Genomic DNA, 22,501 nt, shown 5'->3' on the forward strand with positions numbered 1-22,501 from the left:
CATATTTATCAGTAAACTTGATTTATGAAAGGACTATGTACATATTATTACATTGTTCTTTTCATATTTATTAGCAAACTTGATTTATGAAAAGACTATGTACATATTATTACATTGTTCTTTTCATATTTATCAGTTAACCTGATTTGTGAAAAGACTATGTACATATTATTACATTGTTCTTTTCATATTCATCAGTAAACGTGATTTATGACAAGACTATGTACATATTATTACATTGTTCTTTTCATATTTATCAGTAAACTTGATTTATGAAAAGACTATGTACATATATTTACATTGTTCTTTTCATATTTATCATTAAACTTGATTTATGAAAAGATTATGTACATATTATTACATTGTACTTTTCATATTTCTCAGTAAACTTGATTTATAAAAAGACTATGTACATATTATAACATTGTTCTTTTAATATGTACCAGTAAACTTGGTTTATAAAAAGACTATTTGCATATTATTACATTGTTCTTTTCATATGTATCAGTAAACTTGATTTATGAAATCACTATGTACATATTATTACATTGTTCTTTTCATATTTATCATTAAACTTGATTTATGAAAAGACTATGTACATATTATTACATTGTTCTTTTCATATTTCTCAGTAAACTTGATTTATAAAAAGACCATGTACATATTATTACATTGTTCTTTTCATATTTATCAGTAAACTTGATTTATGAAAAGACTATGTACATATTATTACATTGTTCTTTTCATATTGATCAGTAAACTTGATTTATGAAAAGACTATGTACATATTATTACATTGTTCTTTTCATATTTATCATTAAACTTGATTTATGAAAAGACTATGTACATATATTTACATTGTTCTTTTCATATTGATCAGTAAACTTGATTTATGAAAAGACTATGTACATATTATAACATTGTTCTTTTCATATTTATCAGTAAACTTGATTTATGAAAAGACTATGTACATATTATTACATTGTTCTTTTTATATTTATCAGTAAACTTGATTTATGAAAAGATTATGTACATATTATTACATTGTTCTTTTCATATTTATCAGTAAACTTGATTTATGAAAAGACTATGTACATATTATTACATAGTTCTTTTTATATTTATCAGTAAACTTGATTTATGAAAAGACGATACGCATATTATCACATTGTTCTTTTCATATTTATCAGTAAACTTGATTTATGAAAAGACTACGTACATATTATTACATTGTTCTTTTCATATTTATCAGTAAACTTGATTTATGAAAAGACTACGTACATATTATTACATTGTTCTTTTCATATTTATTAGTAAACTTGATTTATGAAAAGACTATGTTAATATTATTACATTGTTCTTTTCATATTTATTAGTAAACTTGATTTATGAAAAGACTACGTACATATTATTACATTGTTCTTTTCATATTTATTAGTAAACTTGATTTATGAAAAGACTATGTACATATTATTACATTGTTCTTTTCATATGTATCAGTAAACTTTATTTATGAAACGACTATGTACATATTATTACATTGTTCTTTTCATATTAATCAGTAAACTTGATTTATGAAAGGACTATGTTCATATTATTATATTGTTCTTTTCATATTTATCAGTAAACTTGATTTATGAAAAGACTATGTACATATTATTACATTGTTCTTTTCATATTTATCAGTAAACTTGATTTATGAAAAGACTATATTAATATTATTACATTGTTCTTTTCATATTTATCAGTAAACTTGATTTATGAAAGGACTATGTACATATTATTACATTGTTCTTTTCATATTTATCAGTAAACTTGATTTATGAAAAGACGATATGCATAATATTACATTGTTCTTTTCATATTTATCAGTAAACTTGATTTATGAAAGGACTATGTACATATTATTACATTGTTCTTTTCATATTTATTAGTAAACTTGATTTATGAAAAGACTATGTACATATTATTACATTGTTCTTTTCATATTTATCAGTAAACTTGATTTATGAAAAGACTATGTACATATTATTACATTGTTCTTTTCATATGTATCAGTAAACTTGATTTATGAAAAGACTATGTACATATTATTACATTGTTCTTTTCATATTTATCAGTAAACTTGATTTATGAAAGGACTATGTACATATTATTACATTGTTCTTTTCATATTTATTAGCAAACTTGATTTATGAAAAGACTATGTACATATTATTACATTGTTCTTTTCATATTTATCATTAAACTTGATTTATGAAAAGATTATGTACATATTATTACATTGTTCTTTTCATATTTCTTAGTAAACTTGATTTATAAAAAGACTATGTACATATTATTACATTGTTCTTTTCATATGTACCAGTAAACTTGGTTTATAAAAAGACTATGTGCATATTATTACATGGTTCTTTTCATATGTATCAGTAAACCTGATTTATGAAAAGACTATGTACATATTATTACATTGTTCTTTTCATATTTATCAGTAAACTTGATTTATGAAAAGACTATGTACATATTATTACATTGTTCTTTTAATATTTCTCAGTAAACTTGATTTATAAAAAGACTATGTACATATTATAACATTATTCTTTTAATATGTACCAGTAAACTTGGTTTATAAAAAGACTATGTGCATATTATTACATGGTTCTTTTCATATGTATCAGTAAACTTGATTTATGAAAAGACTATGTACATATTATTACATTGTTCTTTTCATATTTATCATTAAACTTGATTTATGAAAAGACTATGTACATATTATTACATTGTTCTTTTCATATTTATCAGTAAACTTGATTTATGAAAAGACTATGTACATATTATTACATTGTTCTTTTCATATTTATCAGTAAACTTGATTTATGAAAAGACTATGTACATATTATTACATTGTTCTTTTCATATTTATCAGTAAACTTGATTTATCAAAAGACTATGTACATATTATTACATTGTTCTTTTCATAATTATCAGTAAACTTGGTTTATGAAAAGACTATGTACATATTATTACATTGTTCTTTTCATATTTATCAGTAAAATTGATTTATGAAAAGACTATGTGCATAATATTACATTGTTCTTTTCATATTGATCAGTAAACTTGATTTTAAAAAGACTATGTACATATTATTACATTGTTCTTTTCATATTTATCAGTAAACTTGATTTATGAAAAGACTATGTACATATTATTACATTGTTCTTTTCATATTTATCAGTAAACTTGATTTATGAAAAGACTATGTACATATTATTACATAGTTCTTTTTATATTTATCAGTAAACTTTATTTATGAAAAGACTATGTACATATTATTACATTGTTCTTTTCATATTGATCAGTAAACTTGATTTATGAAAAGACTATGTACATATTATTACATTGTTCTTTTCATATTTATCAGTAAACGTGATTTATGAAAGGACTATGTACATATTATTACATTGTTCTTTTCATATGTATCAGTAAACTTGATTTATGAAAGGACTATGTACATATTATTACATTGTTCTTTTCATATTTATTAGCAAACTTGATTTATGAAAAGACTATGTACATATTATTACATTGTTCTTTTCATATTTATCATTAAACTTGATTTATGAAAAGATTATGTACATATTATTACATTGTTCTTTTCATATTTCTTAGTAAACTTGATTTATAAAAAGACTATGTACATATTATTACATTGTTCTTTTCATATGTACCAGTAAACTTGGTTTATAAAAAGACTATGTGCATATTATTACATGGTTCTTTTCATATGTATCAGTAAACCTGATTTATGAAAAGACTATGTACATATTATTACATAGTTCTTTTCATATTTATCAGTAAACTTGATTTATGAAAAGACTATGTACATATTATTACATTGTTCTTTTAATATTTCTCAGTAAACTTGATTTATAAAAAGACTATGTACATATTATAACATTATTCTTTTAATATGTACCAGTAAACTTGGTTTATAAAAAGACTATGTGCATATTATTACATGGTTCTTTTCATATGTATCAGTAAACTTGATTTATGAAAAGACTATGTACATATTATTACATTGTTCTTTTCATATTTATCATTAAACTTGATTTATGAAAAGACTATGTACATATTATTACATTGTTCTTTTCATATTTATCAGTAAACTTGATTTATGAAAAGACTATGTACATATTATTACATTGTTCTTTTCATATTTATCAGTAAACTTGATTTATGAAAAGACTATGTACATATTATTACATTGTTCTTTTCATATTTATCAGTAAACTTGATTTATCAAAAGACTATGTACATATTATTACATTGTTCTTTTCATAATTATCAGTAAACTTGGTTTATGAAAAGACTATGTACATATTATTACATTGTTCTTTTCATATTTATCAGTAAAATTGATTTATGAAAAGACTATGTGCATAATATTACATTGTTCTTTTCATATTGATCAGTAAACTTGATTTTAAAAAGACTATGTACATATTATTACATTGTTCTTTTCATATTTATCAGTAAACTTGATTTATGAAAAGACTATGTACATATTATTACATTGTTCTTTTCATATTTATCAGTAAACTTGATTTATGAAAAGACTATGTACATATTATTACATAGTTCTTTTTATATTTATCAGTAAACTTTATTTATGAAAAGACTATGTACATATTATTACATTGTTCTTTTCATATTGATCAGTAAACTTGATTTATGAAAAGACTATGTACATATTATTACATTGTTCTTTTCATATTGATCAGTAAACGTGATTTATGAAAAGACTATGTACATATTATTACATTGTTCTTTTCATATTGATCAGTAAACTTGATTTATGAAAAGACTATGTACATATTATTACATTGTTCTTTTCATATTTATCAGTAAACGTGATTTATGAAAGGACTATGTACATATTATTACATTGTTCTTTTCATATGTATCAGTAAACTTGATTTATGAAAGGACTATGTACATATTATTACATTGTTCTTTTCATATTATTAGTAAACTTGATTTATGAATAGACTATGTACATATTATTACATTGTTCTTTTCATATGTATCAGTAAACTTGATTTATGAAAAGACTATGTACATATTATTACATTGTTCTTTTCATATTTATCAGTAAACTTGATTTATAAAAAGACTATGTACATATTATTACATTGTTCTTTTCATATTTATCAGTAAACTTGATTTATAAAAAGACTATGTACATATTATTACATTGTTCTTTTCATATGTATCAGTAAACTTGATGTATGAAAAGACTATTTACATATTATTACATTGTTCTTTTCATATTTATCATTAAACTTGATTTATAAAAAGACTATGTACATATTATTACATTGTTCTTTTCATATTTATCAGTAAACTTGATTTATAAAAAGATTATGTACATATTATTACATTGTTCTTTTTATATTTATCAGTAAACTTGATTTATGAAAAGACTATGTACATATTATTACATTGTTCTTTTGATATTTATCAGTAAAATTGATTTATGAAAAGACTATGTACATATTATTACATTGTTCTTTTCATATTTATCAGTAAAATTGATTTATGAAAAGACTATGTGCATAATATTACATTGTTCTTTTCATATTGATCAGTAAACCTGATTTATGAAAAGACTATGTACATATTATTACATTGTTCTTTTCATATTTATCAGTAAACTTGATTTATGAGAAGATTATGTACATATGATTACATTGTTCTTTTCATATTTATCAGTAAACTTGATTTATGAAAAGACTATGTACATATTATTACATTGTTCTTTTCATATTTATCAGTAAACGTGATTTATAAAAAGACTATGTGCATATTATTGCATTGTTCTTTTCATATTTATCTGTAAACTTGATTTATGAAAAGACTGTGTACATATTATTACATTGTTATTTTCATATTTATCAGTAAACTTTATTTATGAAAAGACTATGTACATATTATTACATAGTTCTTTTCATATTTATCAGTAAACTTTATTTATGAAAAGACTATGTACATATTATTACATAGTTCTTTTTATATTTATCAGTAAACTTTATTTATGAAAAGACTATGTACATATTATTACATTGTTCTTTTCATATTTATCAGTAAGCTTGATTTATGAAAAGACTATGTACATATTATTACATTGTTCTTTTCATATTTATCAGTAAAATTGATTTATGAAAAGACTATGTGCATATTATTACATTGTTCTTTTCATATTTATCAGTAAACTTGATTTATGAAAGGATTATGTACATATTATTACATTGTTCTTTTCATATTTATCAGTAAAATTGATTTATGAAAAGACTATTTACATATTATTACATTGTTCTTTTCATATTTATCAGTAAACTTGATGTATGAAAAGACTATTTACATATTATTACATTGTTCTTTTCATATTTATCAGTAAAATTGATTTATGAAAAGACTATGTACATATTATTACATTGTTCTTTTCATATTTATCAGTAAACTTGATTCATGAAAAGACCATGTACATATTATTACATTGTTCTTTTCATATTTATCAGTAAACTTGATTTATGAAAAGACTATGTACATATTATTGCATTGTTCTTTTCATATGTATTAGTAAACTTGATTTATGAAAAGACTATGTACATATTATTACATTGTTCTTTTCATATTTATCAGTAAACTTGATGTATGAAAAGACTATTTACATATTATTACATTGTTCTTTTCATATTTATCATTAAACTTGATTTATAAAAAGACTATGTACATATTATTACATTGTTCTTTTCATATTTATCAGTAAACTTGATTTATAAAAAGATTATGTACATATTATTACATTGTTCTTTTTATATTTATCAGTAAACTTGATTTATGAAAAGACTATGTACATATTATTACATTGTTCTTTTGATATTTATCAGTAAAATTGATTTATGAAAAGACTATGTGCATAATATTACATTGTTCTTTTCATATGTATTAGTAAACTTTATTTATGAAAAGACTATGTACATATTATTACATTGTTCTTTTCATATTTATCATTAAACTTGATTTATGAAAAGACTATGTACATATTATTACATTGTTCTTTTTATATTTATCAGTAAAATTGATTTATGAAAAGACTATGTACATATTATTACATTGTTCTTTTCATATTTATCAGTAAACTTGATTTATGAGAAGATTATGTACATATGATTACATTGTTCTTTTCATATTTATCAGTAAACTTGATTTATGAAAAGACTATGTACATATTATTACATTGTTCTTTTCATATTTATCAGTAAACGTGATTTATAAAAAGACTATGTGCATATTATTGCATTGTTCTTTTCATATTTATCAGTAAACTTGATTTATGAAAAGACTGTGTACATATTATTACATTGTTATTTTCATATTTATCAGTAAACTTTATTTATGAAAAGACTATGTACATATTATTACATAGTTCTTTTTATATTTATCAGTAAACTTTATTTATGAAAAGACTATGTACATATTATTACATTGTTCTTTTCATATTTATCAGTAAACTTTATTTATGAAAAGACTATGTACATATTATTACATTGTTCTTTTCATATGTATTAGTAAACTTTATTTATGAAAAGACTATGTACATATTATTACATTGTTCTTTTCATATTTATCAGTAAAATTGATTTATGAAAAGACTATGTGCATATTATTACATTGTTCTTTTCATATTTATCAGTAAACTTGATTTATGAAAGGATTATGTACATATTATTACATTGTTCTTTTCATATTTATCAGTAAAATTGATTTATGAAAAGACTATGTGCATATTATTACATTGTTCTTTTCATATTTATCAGTAAACTTTATTTATGAAAAGACTATGTACATATTATTACATAGTTCTTTTTATATTTATCAGTAAACTTTATTTATGAAAAGACTATGTACATATTATTACATTGTTCTTTTCATATTTATCAGTAAAATTGATTTATGAAAAGACTATGTGCATATTATTACATTGTCCTTTTCATATGTATTAGTAAACTTTATTTATGAAAAGACTATGTGCATATTATTACATTGTTCTTTTCATATTTATCAGTAAACTTGATTTATGAAAAGACTATGTAAATATTATTACATTGTTCTTTTCATATTTATCAGTAAAATTGATTTATAAAAAGACTATGTGCATATTATTACATTGTTCTTTTCATATGTATTAGTAAACTTGATTTATGAAAAGACTATGTGCATATTATTACATTGTTCTTTTCATATTTATCAGTAAACGTGATTTATGAAAAAGACTATGTAAATATTATTACATTGTTCTTTTCATATTTATCAGTAAAATTGATTTATGAAAAGACTATGTGCATATTATTACATTGTTCTTTTCATATTAATCAGTAAACTTGATTTATTAAAAGACTATGTACATATTATTACATTGTTCTTTTCATATGTATCAGTACACTTGATTTATGAAAAGACTATGTACATATTATTACATTGTTCTTTTCATATTTATCAGTAAACTTGATTTATGAAAAGACGATACGCATATTATTACATTGTTCTTTTCATATTTATCAGTAAACTTGATTTATGAAAAGACTATGTACATATTATTACATTGTTCTGTTCATATTTATCATTAAACTTGATTTATGAAAAGACTATGTACATATTATTACATTGTTCTTTTCATATTTATCAGTAAACTTGATTTATGAAAAAACTATGTACATATAATTACATTGTTCTTTTCATATTTATCAAAAAACTTGATTTATGAAAAGACTATGTACATATTATTACATTGTTCTTTTCATATTTATCAATAAACTTGATTTATGAAAAGACTATGCACATATTATTACATTGTTCTTTTAATATTTATCAGTAAACTTTATTTATGAAAAGACTATGTACATATTATTACATTGTTCTTTTAATATTTATCAGTAAACTTGATTTATGAAAAGACTATGTACATATTATGACATTGTACTTTTCATATTTATCAGTAAACTTGATTTATCAAAGGACTATGTACATATTATTACATTGTTCTTTTATATTTATCAGTAAACTTTATTTATGAAAGGACTATGTGCACATTATTACATTATGCAAGAAAATTGATTATTGTGTAATAAGATGACTTTATCTTTTTATTATTTACCTTTCAAGCATATTTTTGTAATACTTTAGTATTCTTAAAGTTCTCATATTAATCACTTTGATCTTTCAAACATAGTCACACGCTTCACAAGAAATGTTAATAAGTCTGATTTTTTCAGGAAGAGTGAGTTCTCATAGTTAACTTTGATTTTTCAGGACAATATCCAGACTTTACAAGAATGTGTTTTTTTAATTATTTTACTTCAGTTAGCTTTAATAAATAAAGAATTTTCTGAAGAAAATGCTTGATTTCATTTTCATTTGAATTTATATTCGATTGGTTCTTTTAAGAAAAGAACGTGTTCCATTTATGCCTGCTATTTCTATTTCGTCACAGCTTGATCTACCGATGATTGCTTCTAAGTATTTCTAAAGATTCTTTTTTATTAGGCCAAGTGCTTCTGTCACAACCGGTATAATGTTTATTTATTTCAGAGATCATGTCGTTTTTAGATCATTTTTAGGTCCTGATATTTTTATCATTTATTGTTCAGTTCTATTAAGGCCAAAATCATTTAGGACAGTAACCGGTAAGTCTATTGATTTCATAAACTATACCTTTTAAAGACATTTTAAGTCCTGATATGTTGATATCTTTTCCTGTTCAGTTGTATTAAGGCCAAAGTTACTATGGCTTGATGGCCTTGTCTTTTATGTATTTACCACGTATATGTCTTTGTCATAGAACACTCACATGGTTACATTTTCATTCGATGTTATCAGTGCTGTTTCATGTTCCCAGCTGTTTGATGATCTGTCAAGTTGCATGTCTAAACAAATCTATCGAGGTATGTAATAATTCGTTGTGGCGGACAGTGAGAAATCTATATGTCAATAGGATTGGGTATTCAGATATTGACTGTGAGTTTTTATATGTTTCACTAAAGTTGATATTTTAGAGCACTTATATCCACAAATATTACAATAATGTGTTTTTTTTCCAGTATGAGTTCTAATATGACGTGTTAAGGTTGATTTGCGAGAACAGGAATATCCACACACTTCACAAGAATGCGGTTTTTCTCCAGTATTTAACGATGATTGTTGAGAGAAAGAATACTCACACAATTGACAGGAATATGGCTTTTCCTCAGTGTGAGTTCTCATATGAATCACTAAATATGATTTACGAGAAAAAGCATATGCACACACTTGACAAGAATGTGGCATTTCACCAGTATGAGTTCTAATATGGCGCATTAAACTTGATTGATCAGCACAAGAATATCCACACATTGTACAAGAATATGGCTTTTCCCCAGTGTGAGTTCTCATATGAATCACTAAATATGATTTACGAGAAAAAGCATATCCACACACTTGACAAGAATGTGGCTTTTCACCAGTATGAGTTCTAATATGGCGCATTAAACTTGATTTATCAGCACAAGAATATCCGCACATTGTACAAGAATATGGCTTTTCCCCAGTGTGAGTTCTAATATGTATTACTAACGATGATTTTAAAGAACAAGAATATCCACAAACTTCACAAGAAAATGGCTTTTCTCCAGTTTGAGTATGCATATGTCGCAGTAAATGTGATTTTTTTCAGAACAAGAATGTCTTATTAATGAACTGTTTTCAGAACAAGTATATCCACACATTTTACATGAATGGGACTTTTTCCCTGTGTGAGTTCTTACATGTTTCACTAATGTTGAACGTTCAGAACATGAATATTCACACGTTTGACAAGAATATGGCTTTTCCCTCTTTTATTTTCATTTTTCTTAAACTTTTTCTTCTAGGGGATGGGACATCCAACCAGATGTCTTACATTTACCCCTATTTTAGTGAGTCCAACCAAGAGATCTTTTCAGGATTCTAGCCGTCCCTTTCAGTGCAATCGTTTGTATTTCACTTGCACTTGGTTCACCGGGTATGCTTGCTATGCACTTTTTAAAGTTCTTTTTCATAAGCCCAGTTGCTCCTATGATGACTGGTATAATTGAAACGTCTTTTAATTTCCAATTTCGTTTCATATCATACATAAGTCCTTGATACTTTGTAATCTTTTCCCTCTCAACTCTGTTAAGCCCTGTATCATTGGGTACACTGACCTCTATTACGGTCGCTTTTTTGTTTGCTCTGTCCCAAATCACTATATCTGGTTTAACAGCTGCATTTTCAAGATATGTAGCAGTAGGGATTATGTAGTCATAGTGAATAGTGTAGTTGTCATTCCCAACTGTTCGTTCGGGTGTATGTTCCCAGGAGTTTTTACTACACTGAATGTTGAGTTTCTTACATATCTTCCAGTGAAGGTATTTGCAAACTCCGTTATGGCGATCTGTATAATAACCGTCTCCAAGTAGGACTTGGCAACCAGAAATCAGGTGGCCCACACTCTCAACCTCAGTGCTACAGAACCTGCATTTATTTTTGTTGCTTAGACCACACATCTTTTTGAAGGCGTTTGTCATGAGGCCCTGGTCTTGTGCAGCCAATATCAACCTCTCTTGGTCGTAATGGAGGGATCCTCTTTTGAGCCAGTCCAGGGAACCATCCCTATCAATATATTCTTGGGATAGTTCAGTCGGTAGGTATTTTGCCCGTTTGTGGTTGGTCCATTCTTCTGTTTTAACACTATGGAACTGGCTAGTGTATTTTTTCCGACTTTTCTGGGCTATGTCAGTGGCAGGCTTGTTTGGGTTCTCAGTATCATTTGTAAGGCAATCTTTTCCAAAATGAGTGGCAAGTTGTGTTATAGATGTGCTACTTGCTCGATTCTGATAATGGTCTTTAATTTTCATAAGCTTGGGGTTACAGGAACTTATTATGTACTGACCTATGCTGACGATTGTGGCTCTGTGTTGATGATTGACTTCCGAGAGCCCCATACCTCCTTCTCGCCTGGGTAGGTACAAACGAGGCATGCACTGATTTCGATAAATAACTCGGTACAAGGTTAGCATTTTCCTTGTCTTTGTGTCAAGCCAATTTATGTCTTTCTGAGGCCAGTCAATAATGCCAAAACTATATGTTAGTACTGGCATGGCAAGTTGGTTAATTGCCGTAATTTTGTTCTTGTTTGTGATTTCAGTTTTGCAGATTTTTCTTACCCGGCGTAAATATTCTTGGCTTAGTTTCTCTCTCATCGTTGAATGCTGGATGGACTCATTTTCATCAATGCCGAGGTATTTGTATGTTTCCTGTTCATCCAGTTCTCTGATTACACTATTTTCATCGTGCTGTATATTTTCAGTAGATATCTTCTTGCCAGCTTTCAGAGTACACATAGCACACTTATCCAGTCCGAGCTTCATTTTGATGTCATTAGAAAAAGTGTGGACAATTTTCAGTAGATTATCTAAATTCTTATCCGAGCTAGCATAAAGCTTAAGATCATCCATGAAAAATAAATGGTTTATTAACTTGGAGGATTCTCTTTGGCGGCTGTAGCTTAGATTATAAGCACCTTGGTAGTTCTTTAGAAGCTTACTTAGAGGATCAATTGACAGGCAAAATAGTAGAGGAGATAAACTGTCTCCTTGGAAGATACCTTTTTTTATTCTTATATTTGGGATGGATATCCTTCCCCCGGTTTGGTTTAAGGTAATGGATGTTTGCCACTCCTTCATTTGGGCAGCTAACATTTCTCGTATGGTCGGGTGGATTTTATATAATTCAAGGCATTTTAGTATCCACGAATGGGGTACACTATCAAATGCTTTCTGATAATCTATCCATGCCATATTTAGATTTCTTTTTCTTTTCCTGCAATCTTCCAAAATGGTCTTATTAATGAGCAACTGATCTTTGGTACCCAGGCAGTTTTTCCTACATCCTGTTTGTTCCTCCTCAAGATAATCACCGGATGAAAGATGGTCATATATGCTGTCAGCTATTAATCCAGTGAACAGCTTGTAAGTCGTGGTTAGGCAGCATATTGGGCGATATTTGCTAGGGTTTTTGGTTTCTGTGCTTTTAACTATTAAGCTTGTATAGCCTTTTAATAGCCATGATGGTGTCGCTTCATAAGCTTTCAACATTCTGGTGAAACATCTGCTATAATGATCATGCAATGCTGTTAGCTGTTTTAACCAGAAGTTAGATATGTTGTCGATGCCAGGTTTCTTGTGATTTGAAGCTCGTGCCAGCTTTGATCTTATCTTATCTGGCGTTATTTCTGGCTCTGGCATTTCTCTTTTATTTTTGTTTGCATTGATAATATCCCCGATCCACTGGGCCTCTTCGTTATGTACTTCCTCTTTTTCAAATAAGGGTCTCCAGTAATCGTCTAATTCCTGTTTAGATGGGGGATCTTGGATTTTAATTTCCTCTCTTATTAGATTCCTGTAGAAAGTCCTGGGATTTTTTGCAAAAAGCTTATTCTGTGTCTTTGCATGAATCTTTGCCATGCGATGTTTAATTCTTTGGGCAATGGCTGGTATTTTGCCTTCCAGTTCCTTCACTATGCTTCTGATATTTTTACAATTTGTTTTAAATTTCGCACAGATTCTTTTGACGATGTTTCTGAGTCTACGTTCCACTGTGGGATTATTCATGAACTGCTTTAATTGGCTAAGTTCCTTTCTACAGGTGTTTATTTTTTTTATCAGCTTGGCTTTCCATTTTGGTGTTGCTTTGGTTACATTAGGTGTTTTATTTCTATTTTGCTGTTTATGCAGAGGAAGTATTTTGTTGCTAATGTACAGCCCAGCTGCATATGTGACGTTATTTAGCTGCCTGAGGTCTATTTCTTCTGGAACAAGCCTTATAAGAGCAATATTGACTTTGATGATCAATGACTTAAAGAATCTTGAGGCTTGTATTTTAGGTAACCTAGGCCTTTCTTCCATGGTCATATTGTTGACTTTTTCTATTGTATTACAGAGTTCCTCTTCTATTTCCAATTGCTCATCATCTGGTTCTGGAAGCAAAACACAAGGTGGAGTTTTTCCTGGTGAAGGAGTTATTTCACACGTTGATGGAAATGCAGATGTGTTACCTGCTTTATAGTGAGAGTGAGCTGGTGTAGAGGATTCTGTAGGCATTTGAGTTCCTGATATAGAGTCATGCACTTCTGTTGGACTTTGTGCTGTAAGGGTTATCTGTTGGGTAGCTACCGACAACTGTTGCACTGATCTAAGGTGGTGGTGTTGCAGGCTCACATTTGCGGTCTCATCAAATTTGGTGGGATACAGAATAGGTTTCTCTAGTGGGTTAGCCTGTGTGCTTATTAGGACTGTTATTTCATCTCTCATGTATTTTAGTTCTTCCTCATTAAACACTCGTTCTTTTAAAATATTATATTTTTGAGAGGTTAAATTACTCCATGGGACATTCTTCTTCCATGGACAGAAATAGAAGAAGATTTCCCTCCAGGTTTCTGTCCTTTGCTTTTGTTTTACACATTTGCTCTTAGCGTATTCAATGGCCCAAATTAAAGTCCACTTTTCATCCTTACTCCATCTGGACTTTGGTCTTTTTTCAGTCTCCTCTTCCTGAATAGGGAGGTAATCATTTTCAGCATTATTTAGGGCTTTATGCTTTATATTATTTTCGTCTTCTTTCCCCAGTGTGAGTTCTGATATGACTCACTAAATTTGATTTTTCAGTAAAAGAATATCCACACACTTCACAAGAATGTGGCTTTTCTCCGGTGTGAGTTCTCATATGTCTCACTAAATTTGATTTTTGAGTAAACGAATATCCACACACTTTACAAGAATATGGCTTTTCCCCAGTGTGAGTTCTCATATGACTCACTAATTTTGATTTTTCAGTAACAGAATATCCACACACTTTACACGAATGTGGCTTTTCCCCAGTGTGAGTTCTCATATGTCTCACTAATTTTGATTTTTCAGTAAACGAATATCCACACACTTCACAAGAATATGGCTTTTCCCCAGTGTGAGTTCTCATATGAGTCACTAATTTTGATTTTGTAGTAAAAACATATCCACACACTTCACAAGAATATGGCTTTTCCCCAGTGTGAGTTCTCATATGACTCACTAATTTTGATTTTACAGTAAAAGAATATCCACACACTTTACAAGAATGTGGCTTTTCCCCAGTGTGTGTTCTCATATGTGTAACTAATGTTGATTTTTGAGAACAAGAATATCCACACACTTTACAAGAATGTGGCTTTTCCCCAGTGTGAGTTCTCATATGACTCACTAAATTTGATTTTTCAGTAACAGAAAATCCACACACTTCACAAGAATGTGGCTTTTCTCCGGTGTGAGTTCTCATATGTCTCACTAAATTTGATGTTTGAGTAAACGAATATCCACACACTTCACAAGAATATGGCTTTTCCCCAGTGTGAGTTCTCATATGACTCACTAATTTTGATTTTTCAGTAACAGAATATCCACACACTTTACACGAATGTGGCTTTTCCCCAGTGTGAGTTCTCATATGTCTCACTAATTTTGATTTTTCAGTAAACGAATATCCACACACTTCACAAGAATATGGCTTTTCCCCAGTGTGAGTTCTCATATGACTCACTAATTTTGATTTTGTAATAAAAACATATCCACACACTTTACAAGAATGCAGCTTTTTCCCAGTGTGAGTTCTCAAATGACTCAATAATTTTGATTTTTCAGTAAAAAAACATCCACATACTTTACAAGAATGTGGCTGTTCCTTAATATGTTTATTCATGTTTAAACAAAATTGCTCCTGGAGCAAGATTATCACTACCAAGTTATAAACAAATTTTAATCTGGAGTTGTTGATGCAAGTTAGATGCTTAATAAATTTCAATTTGTATCACTTACTTTATTTGATAAGAGATATTTCATTGTGTAAAAGTTAAAATATTCTCTTTTATAAATTATCAGATTTATCTGAAATGTTAAATTCGATATTTCATAGTTTATAAAAAACATTAAACAAACATTTCACAAATTTTAATATGTGTGATGCTCTTATCACTATTTGCTAAACAATCCAGATAACTCTTCACACATATGTGTCTAATAAAGTTGTGTGCTGCCGTTTTTGTTGTCTGCCACGTAAGGAAATAATTGTGTATAGAATACTGTTTAAGGTGAAGGATGGTCCCTTAATATTCATTAAAAACATTCAAGCAGGAACATCTGCAAATAAAACATAAATTAAATTTAATATTTTTAATATCATTGTTTATTTTAATCGTGCAAACAAACCTAGAAACATAACTTTATAAAACATTTAAAAATCACAAAAACACTTAATTCACATTCATATTGTTTAAATGTTAAATAATATTCATAGTATTTTGTAATAGATAAAGGAATTATGCAATTAATAAAGTAAAATAAACAGTAATATAGTAAGAATTTGTAAAAACAATAAGCATACAACTACCATAGTTGCTACAGATAATAATAAAAATATATTGCTAATAATAGAAATATAATGAGTTTATAATACAGGAAAAGTGAATTTAAATATTTAGTAAATTAAAGTTAATAATACAAATCAATATATAATCTAGTTACTTAGCAATGGATACTAATATGGTCTTTTAAACTAGCTTTCGTTTTAAGTCATATGTGTGGAAGTCATATGTGCGCTTATTTATAATGTGTTTGCTATTACACTGGACATTTTCCTAACATTACATATTTATTAATATTCATAATAATTTAATGCAACAGAATTAGGTTCTTATTTTTTTATTTTTAGAAACCAACAGTTTTTTCATGTAACAAATTTTTTCATCCAACGCTTTTGAATGTATTATTATCATTCCCATATTTTATTATACAAATGAAATAAACAGTTTTAATAATCGATTATCGCAATTTTATTTTTTTAATTAAAGTCTGGTAATACATATTCGTATACCATATACATTATATTCTTATTATTGTATATATTCTATATTATATTCTTAATACATTATATTCGTATTATTGTATATATTCTTAGTAGTTATTTTAATTTTTATTAAAATACTTTTTAATTTTTTAAATTCAAGAAATTGTTACTAGCATTTAACGAATTATTTCATCCAATGTATTTAGCATATTTTATTTATTCGTATATTTTTTAGTTTTTTTTAATGATTTTTATCCTAATCATTTTCATCTTCTAATAGTATAAATTATTAAAAGGTATTAATGTTGAAAGCTTAGTATGAATTTAAATATGGCCTATGAAATTCAACTATTCAACTCATGGTCTACGAACTAATCTTGTCTCTATCTTCTGCATATTAATGCTGACTCATTCCAATTCTGTATGGCAGAACCTGCATTTGTTGTCATTACTGATACTTGTCATTTTCTTGAATGCATTGCTCATCAATCCCTCGTCTTGAGCAGCCATTATAACTCTTTCCTCATCGTGGTGAGGGCTCTCCTTTCGAGCCAAAAAATGCTTAATATGAATTTAAATATGACCTGTAAAATTAGCCTATTCAATTCATGGTCTCCGAACAACTTCTTTCTTTATTCTGCATATTAATGTTGTATCTATAACCAGTAGATATTTTACTGTCTTTTAAACCTTTTTAATTCGCTTTAAAATTACGTTTTCTTTTACTGTTTTTACTGGATTGTGGATTTTTATATCTCTTAAACTTTTTTAATTCGCTTTAAAATTAAATTTCCTTTTTGAACCAAGAAAAAAAATAACATTTTCTTCTTTGATGAATGAAAAGTCTGATGATTTGTATGGTTATGCAATGAAACAAGTGTAAGACGCAGTAATTTAAACAATATGTATGTGAATTTAATGTTTAATAAAGTTACATATACTCTTAAAATGTAAATCATTTCTATTGAGTTTAATAAACCGTTGCAATTTTAATATATGTTTATTGAATAAATAGATTATAAACGTGAACATTTTCATGTAATATGTACCATTGTTATAATCAGAGAAATCTATTTAGGTTCATCAGCAAACGTTTGCTTTTTGCTTTATTAATGCACATGCATACACTTGATATAGGAATTTGTAAATTTATCAAAAGTCTCGACAATTTATTAAAAGAGACGTATTTAATGCGTAAAACCTAAGTAATTCGATTGGGAAAACTACAGTAAAAATCAATACATTTATTTTTTATTAGTAATTTCTTGTTTTCCGTATATATTTCTCAAATTTAAAGCATATTATTAAAATTTATAGATTGTTTAAGGATATCCGTTTATTGCTAATTCATCTGAACATAGAAATTGTTGTTACTACGTGTTTAACTTATCAGTGAGTTAATATGTAATCTATATGTGACGAATTATAGCTGGACTTACCAGCCCATTTAACGTCATTTTAACTATTGGTTAAAACAAAATTGTTATTTAATAATCTGTTAATACACAATTTACATAGTAAGGATGTTACAAAGCCTGCTTAAACCTTGCTAGAAAATTACATAAGAGTATCCTATACGTAAACAAAGCTAAGATTACCATATGTATTGTGTATTGTTGCCAAATATGGCTTCGTGCAACTACCAAGACCATATTTATCTTAGACTTCTAAAAAAGTCTCAAGTATACGCTCTGCACCAACATTCTTACTCCCAACCAATCACACAAACATCAAAATCCAACCATTCTCCTTTGTTTATGCTTGTAAGGCTTCTACTGTTTAAGACGAAACTAGTAAAAATTTGCGTTGGAATGTTTTATTTTAAAATAGCTGTTCATTCTTAATTCATCTGAACGTTAAAATTATTTGTAATCATAGACATTTAACTTATGACCGAGTTTAATGTTTTATATTTAATATTAGTAAGACAAAATATTTAAATTATTATTAACATACACAAACATCAAACCTATATTATTTTGATTTTTATCTAAACATTTTATAACAATACAACTACCACATATAGATTAATATTTTCCTTGCTTGGGACAATTACATTTTTTATTTCTTCTCGTGTATTTCTCAATGTGTCAATCCTATTATTCCAAACCAATGAAGACAAATATCTGTTCATCTTAGATTCAGCTTAACATATTTTTAAAAACTTAATCACATGTAAGATCAGCACATTTAATAATAAATCTATAAAAATGGTTTTATATTTAAAAAGTTAATTCTGTTTCCTATTTTTAAGGAATATAGTTTTAAGAGATTTTATAGTGAATTGTTATAGGCAATGAAAACGGACAGAGTAGAGCTCCACGTCTACAGCTTTGAAGTGAAAATAACTGGAATAATATGATGTATTATAACAAATTACCTGAACAGTGAATTAATTAACACTAGATCAACAAGTCAAACGAGCAGAAACTTGTCATTATTATTGATTTTTTTGTTGAATAAAATATTATTTCATATGATTATCATTATTATTGAGTTTTTATTGAATTTATTATTTCATATGATTATCATTATTATTGAGTTTTTATTGAATTACATATAATTATGATGTATAATAACGAGGTACCTGCACAGTGGATTAATTAACACAAGATCAACAAGTCAAACGAGCACAAACTTGTCATTATTATTGATTTTTTTGTTGAATAAAATATTATTTCATATGATTACCATTATTATTGAGTTTTTATAAATTTAATATTATTTCATATGATTATCATTATTATTAAGTTTTTTATTGAATTTAATATTATTTCATATGATTATCATTATTATTGAGTTTTTATTGAATAAAATATTATTTCATATGATTATCGTTATTATTGATTTTTTATTGAATAAAATATTATTTTATATGATTATCATTATTAAGTTTTTTATTGAATTAAAATAAATGAGTTTTTTTATTGATTAAAATAATATTTCATATGATTATAATATTATTAAGTTTTTATTGAATTAAATATTATTTCATATGATTATCATTATTATTGAGTTTTTATTGAATAAAATAAGATTTCATGATTATCATTATGATTGAATAAATAAAATTTCATATGATTATCATTAAATTGAGTTTTTTTTTATTAATAACGTATTATTTCATATGATTATAATATTATTGAGTTTTTATTGAATTAAATATTATTTCATATAATTATGATTATTATTGAGTTTTTTATTTAATAAAATATTATTTCATATTATTATCATTATTATTGAGTTTTTATTGAATTAAATATTTCATATGATTATAATTATTATTGATTTGTTTTATTGAATTCAATATTTCATATGATTGACATTATCTTTGAGTTTTTTATTGAATTAAGTATTATTTAATATGATAATCATTGCTATTGAGTTTTTTATTTAATAAAATATTATTTCATATGATCATCTTTATTATTGAGTTTTTTATTGAATTTAATATTATTATTATTATTGAATAAAATATGATTTCATATAATTTTCATTATTATTGAGTTTTTATTGAATTACAGATTATTTCATATGATTATCATTATTATTGAGTTTTTTATTGAATTAAATTAAATTTCATATAATTATCATTATTATTGAGTTTTTTATTGAATTAAATATTATTTCATATGATCATCATTATTATTGAGTTTTTTTATTGAATTTAATATTATTTCATTTGATTATCATTATTATTGAGTTTTTATTGAATTAAATATGATTTCACATGATTTTCATTATTGATTTTTTTATTGAATTAAATATTATTTCATATGATTATCATTATTATTGAGTTTTTATTGAATTAAATATGATTTAATATGATTATCATTTGTTAACGACTTTAAAGTGTTTCTCCCTTTAACATCCAATGTTTTTAAGTGGTATATTGAAAGATATGCTAATTCAATGAAACCTGAGTAGCCATATTGTCATTAAATACCATATTTACTGTTTGTATAGCAGACTTTACCCGTACATTAAATTGTATTATGTGTAGCAACTCACCTGCCAAATCGATTGACCCTTAAAATGTTTGTGTGTTGTATCAATACTAATTCATCTTTACATAATAATCAGACAATATATATATATTGTACGGTTGTACTTCATTGTTTGGTGAGCATTGGATTAGATAGGCTTACCTAACATTTCTGAGCTGGCATTATCCATTTTGTTTGTGATTTATCCTTTTTGTTTATAGAATTTAGAGAATTTTATGATCTTAACAGAATATGTTCTTATAAAATGCTGAAACATGTTGGATTTAAATTTGCGAACTTAGTTTTTAATAGTTTGTAACATTTGTTATTTTTTAAAAGTTGTTTTTACACAATAATTAATATATTTTTTCAAGTTTAAGAAATCATAATAAATTATTATATTTTTTAGAGTCAGTGAAAATTTTACATTTGAAATTTTAGATAGTTACGTTTGACTTATGATGTTTTTTACAAAAGAGACACCATTATTAAGGCCCAGATGCCACTCGAGGATAGGGTTTAATCAGCATACAGTAGTCAATGTAACACTGTTGTCTTAATTGTTGGTAAATTTTATTACTTAAGGGAAACGCATCATTAAGAACATGTTTAGGTTGAACTTGAAAATGACGATATTATAGTCAGCTGGAAAGCAGGCAAATGGAAGAGTTTCACAGGTTTGTATTCTAAGAAAGAAACTTTGTTCATGGAATCTATGTTTATGTTCAGGCGCAGATCAAGAGTGGGGGAAATTATTGATAATTTTTTCAGCTAGACGAGTGTTTCTTGCGAAAGTGTGGCAAGCGGGGCTATAGACTGAAACTCAGATGAGGACTTACCATGAAACTAATTTTAAAGCAGAGACAGGCTATGAGAAAGAGGTTGCAGGGAAGAGAAAATTGCACCACCCACTAGGCTACGAAGTCTACTTTTAACTCTGTCAAAGGAAGGAAACATGAGTTTGAATAGATACACAAAGATAATTGCCAAGACTGCTGCGAAGAAAGTGGGCTCTCTACCCTGCTAGAAAATTACTTACACTTGAAAATATCCTATATCTCTACAAACTCTTGTACGACCTTAATGAAAATACTCGTGACAAACCCGATAAGCAGCTAAATCCCACCCCTTCATAGTAGAGATCACTAGATGTATGAAAGCATTCTATTTTAATTGTTTCTTCCTCAGAACTGTATATCTATATAAAATTATGTATATGTATATAACATATATATACATATGTATATATATATACATACATATGTATATACATATATATATACATATATATGCACATATAGATACATATATACATACATATATATACATACAACATATATACATATACATATATATATATACATACATATACATATATATATACATACATATACATACATATATATACACACATATACATATATATACATATATATATGCATATATATACACACATATATATATACACATATATATACATAAATATATATACATAAATATATATACATATATACATATTTATA

At 26.4% G+C, this 22,501-nt stretch overlaps 1 protein-coding gene across 1 annotated transcript in view; it reads right to left on the reverse strand.

Moving 5' to 3' along the window:
* Positions 1-14,721: 14,721 nt before the first annotated feature.
* Positions 14,722-22,501, reverse strand: part of LOC145270272 (uncharacterized) — a 102,474-nt gene continuing 94,694 nt past the window's right edge. Inside the window, exon 7 of the mRNA XM_080125916.1 lies at positions 14,722-15,678. Coding sequence (XP_079982042.1) covers positions 14,722-15,678 — 957 coding nt within the window. The remainder of the gene's footprint in view (positions 15,679-22,501) is intronic.

This window comes from Euprymna scolopes, chromosome 46, assembly GCF_053919585.1.
Source record: "Euprymna scolopes isolate OS-2025 chromosome 46, ASM5391958v1, whole genome shotgun sequence".
Taxonomy (NCBI): Eukaryota; Metazoa; Mollusca; class Cephalopoda; order Sepiida; family Sepiolidae; genus Euprymna; species Euprymna scolopes.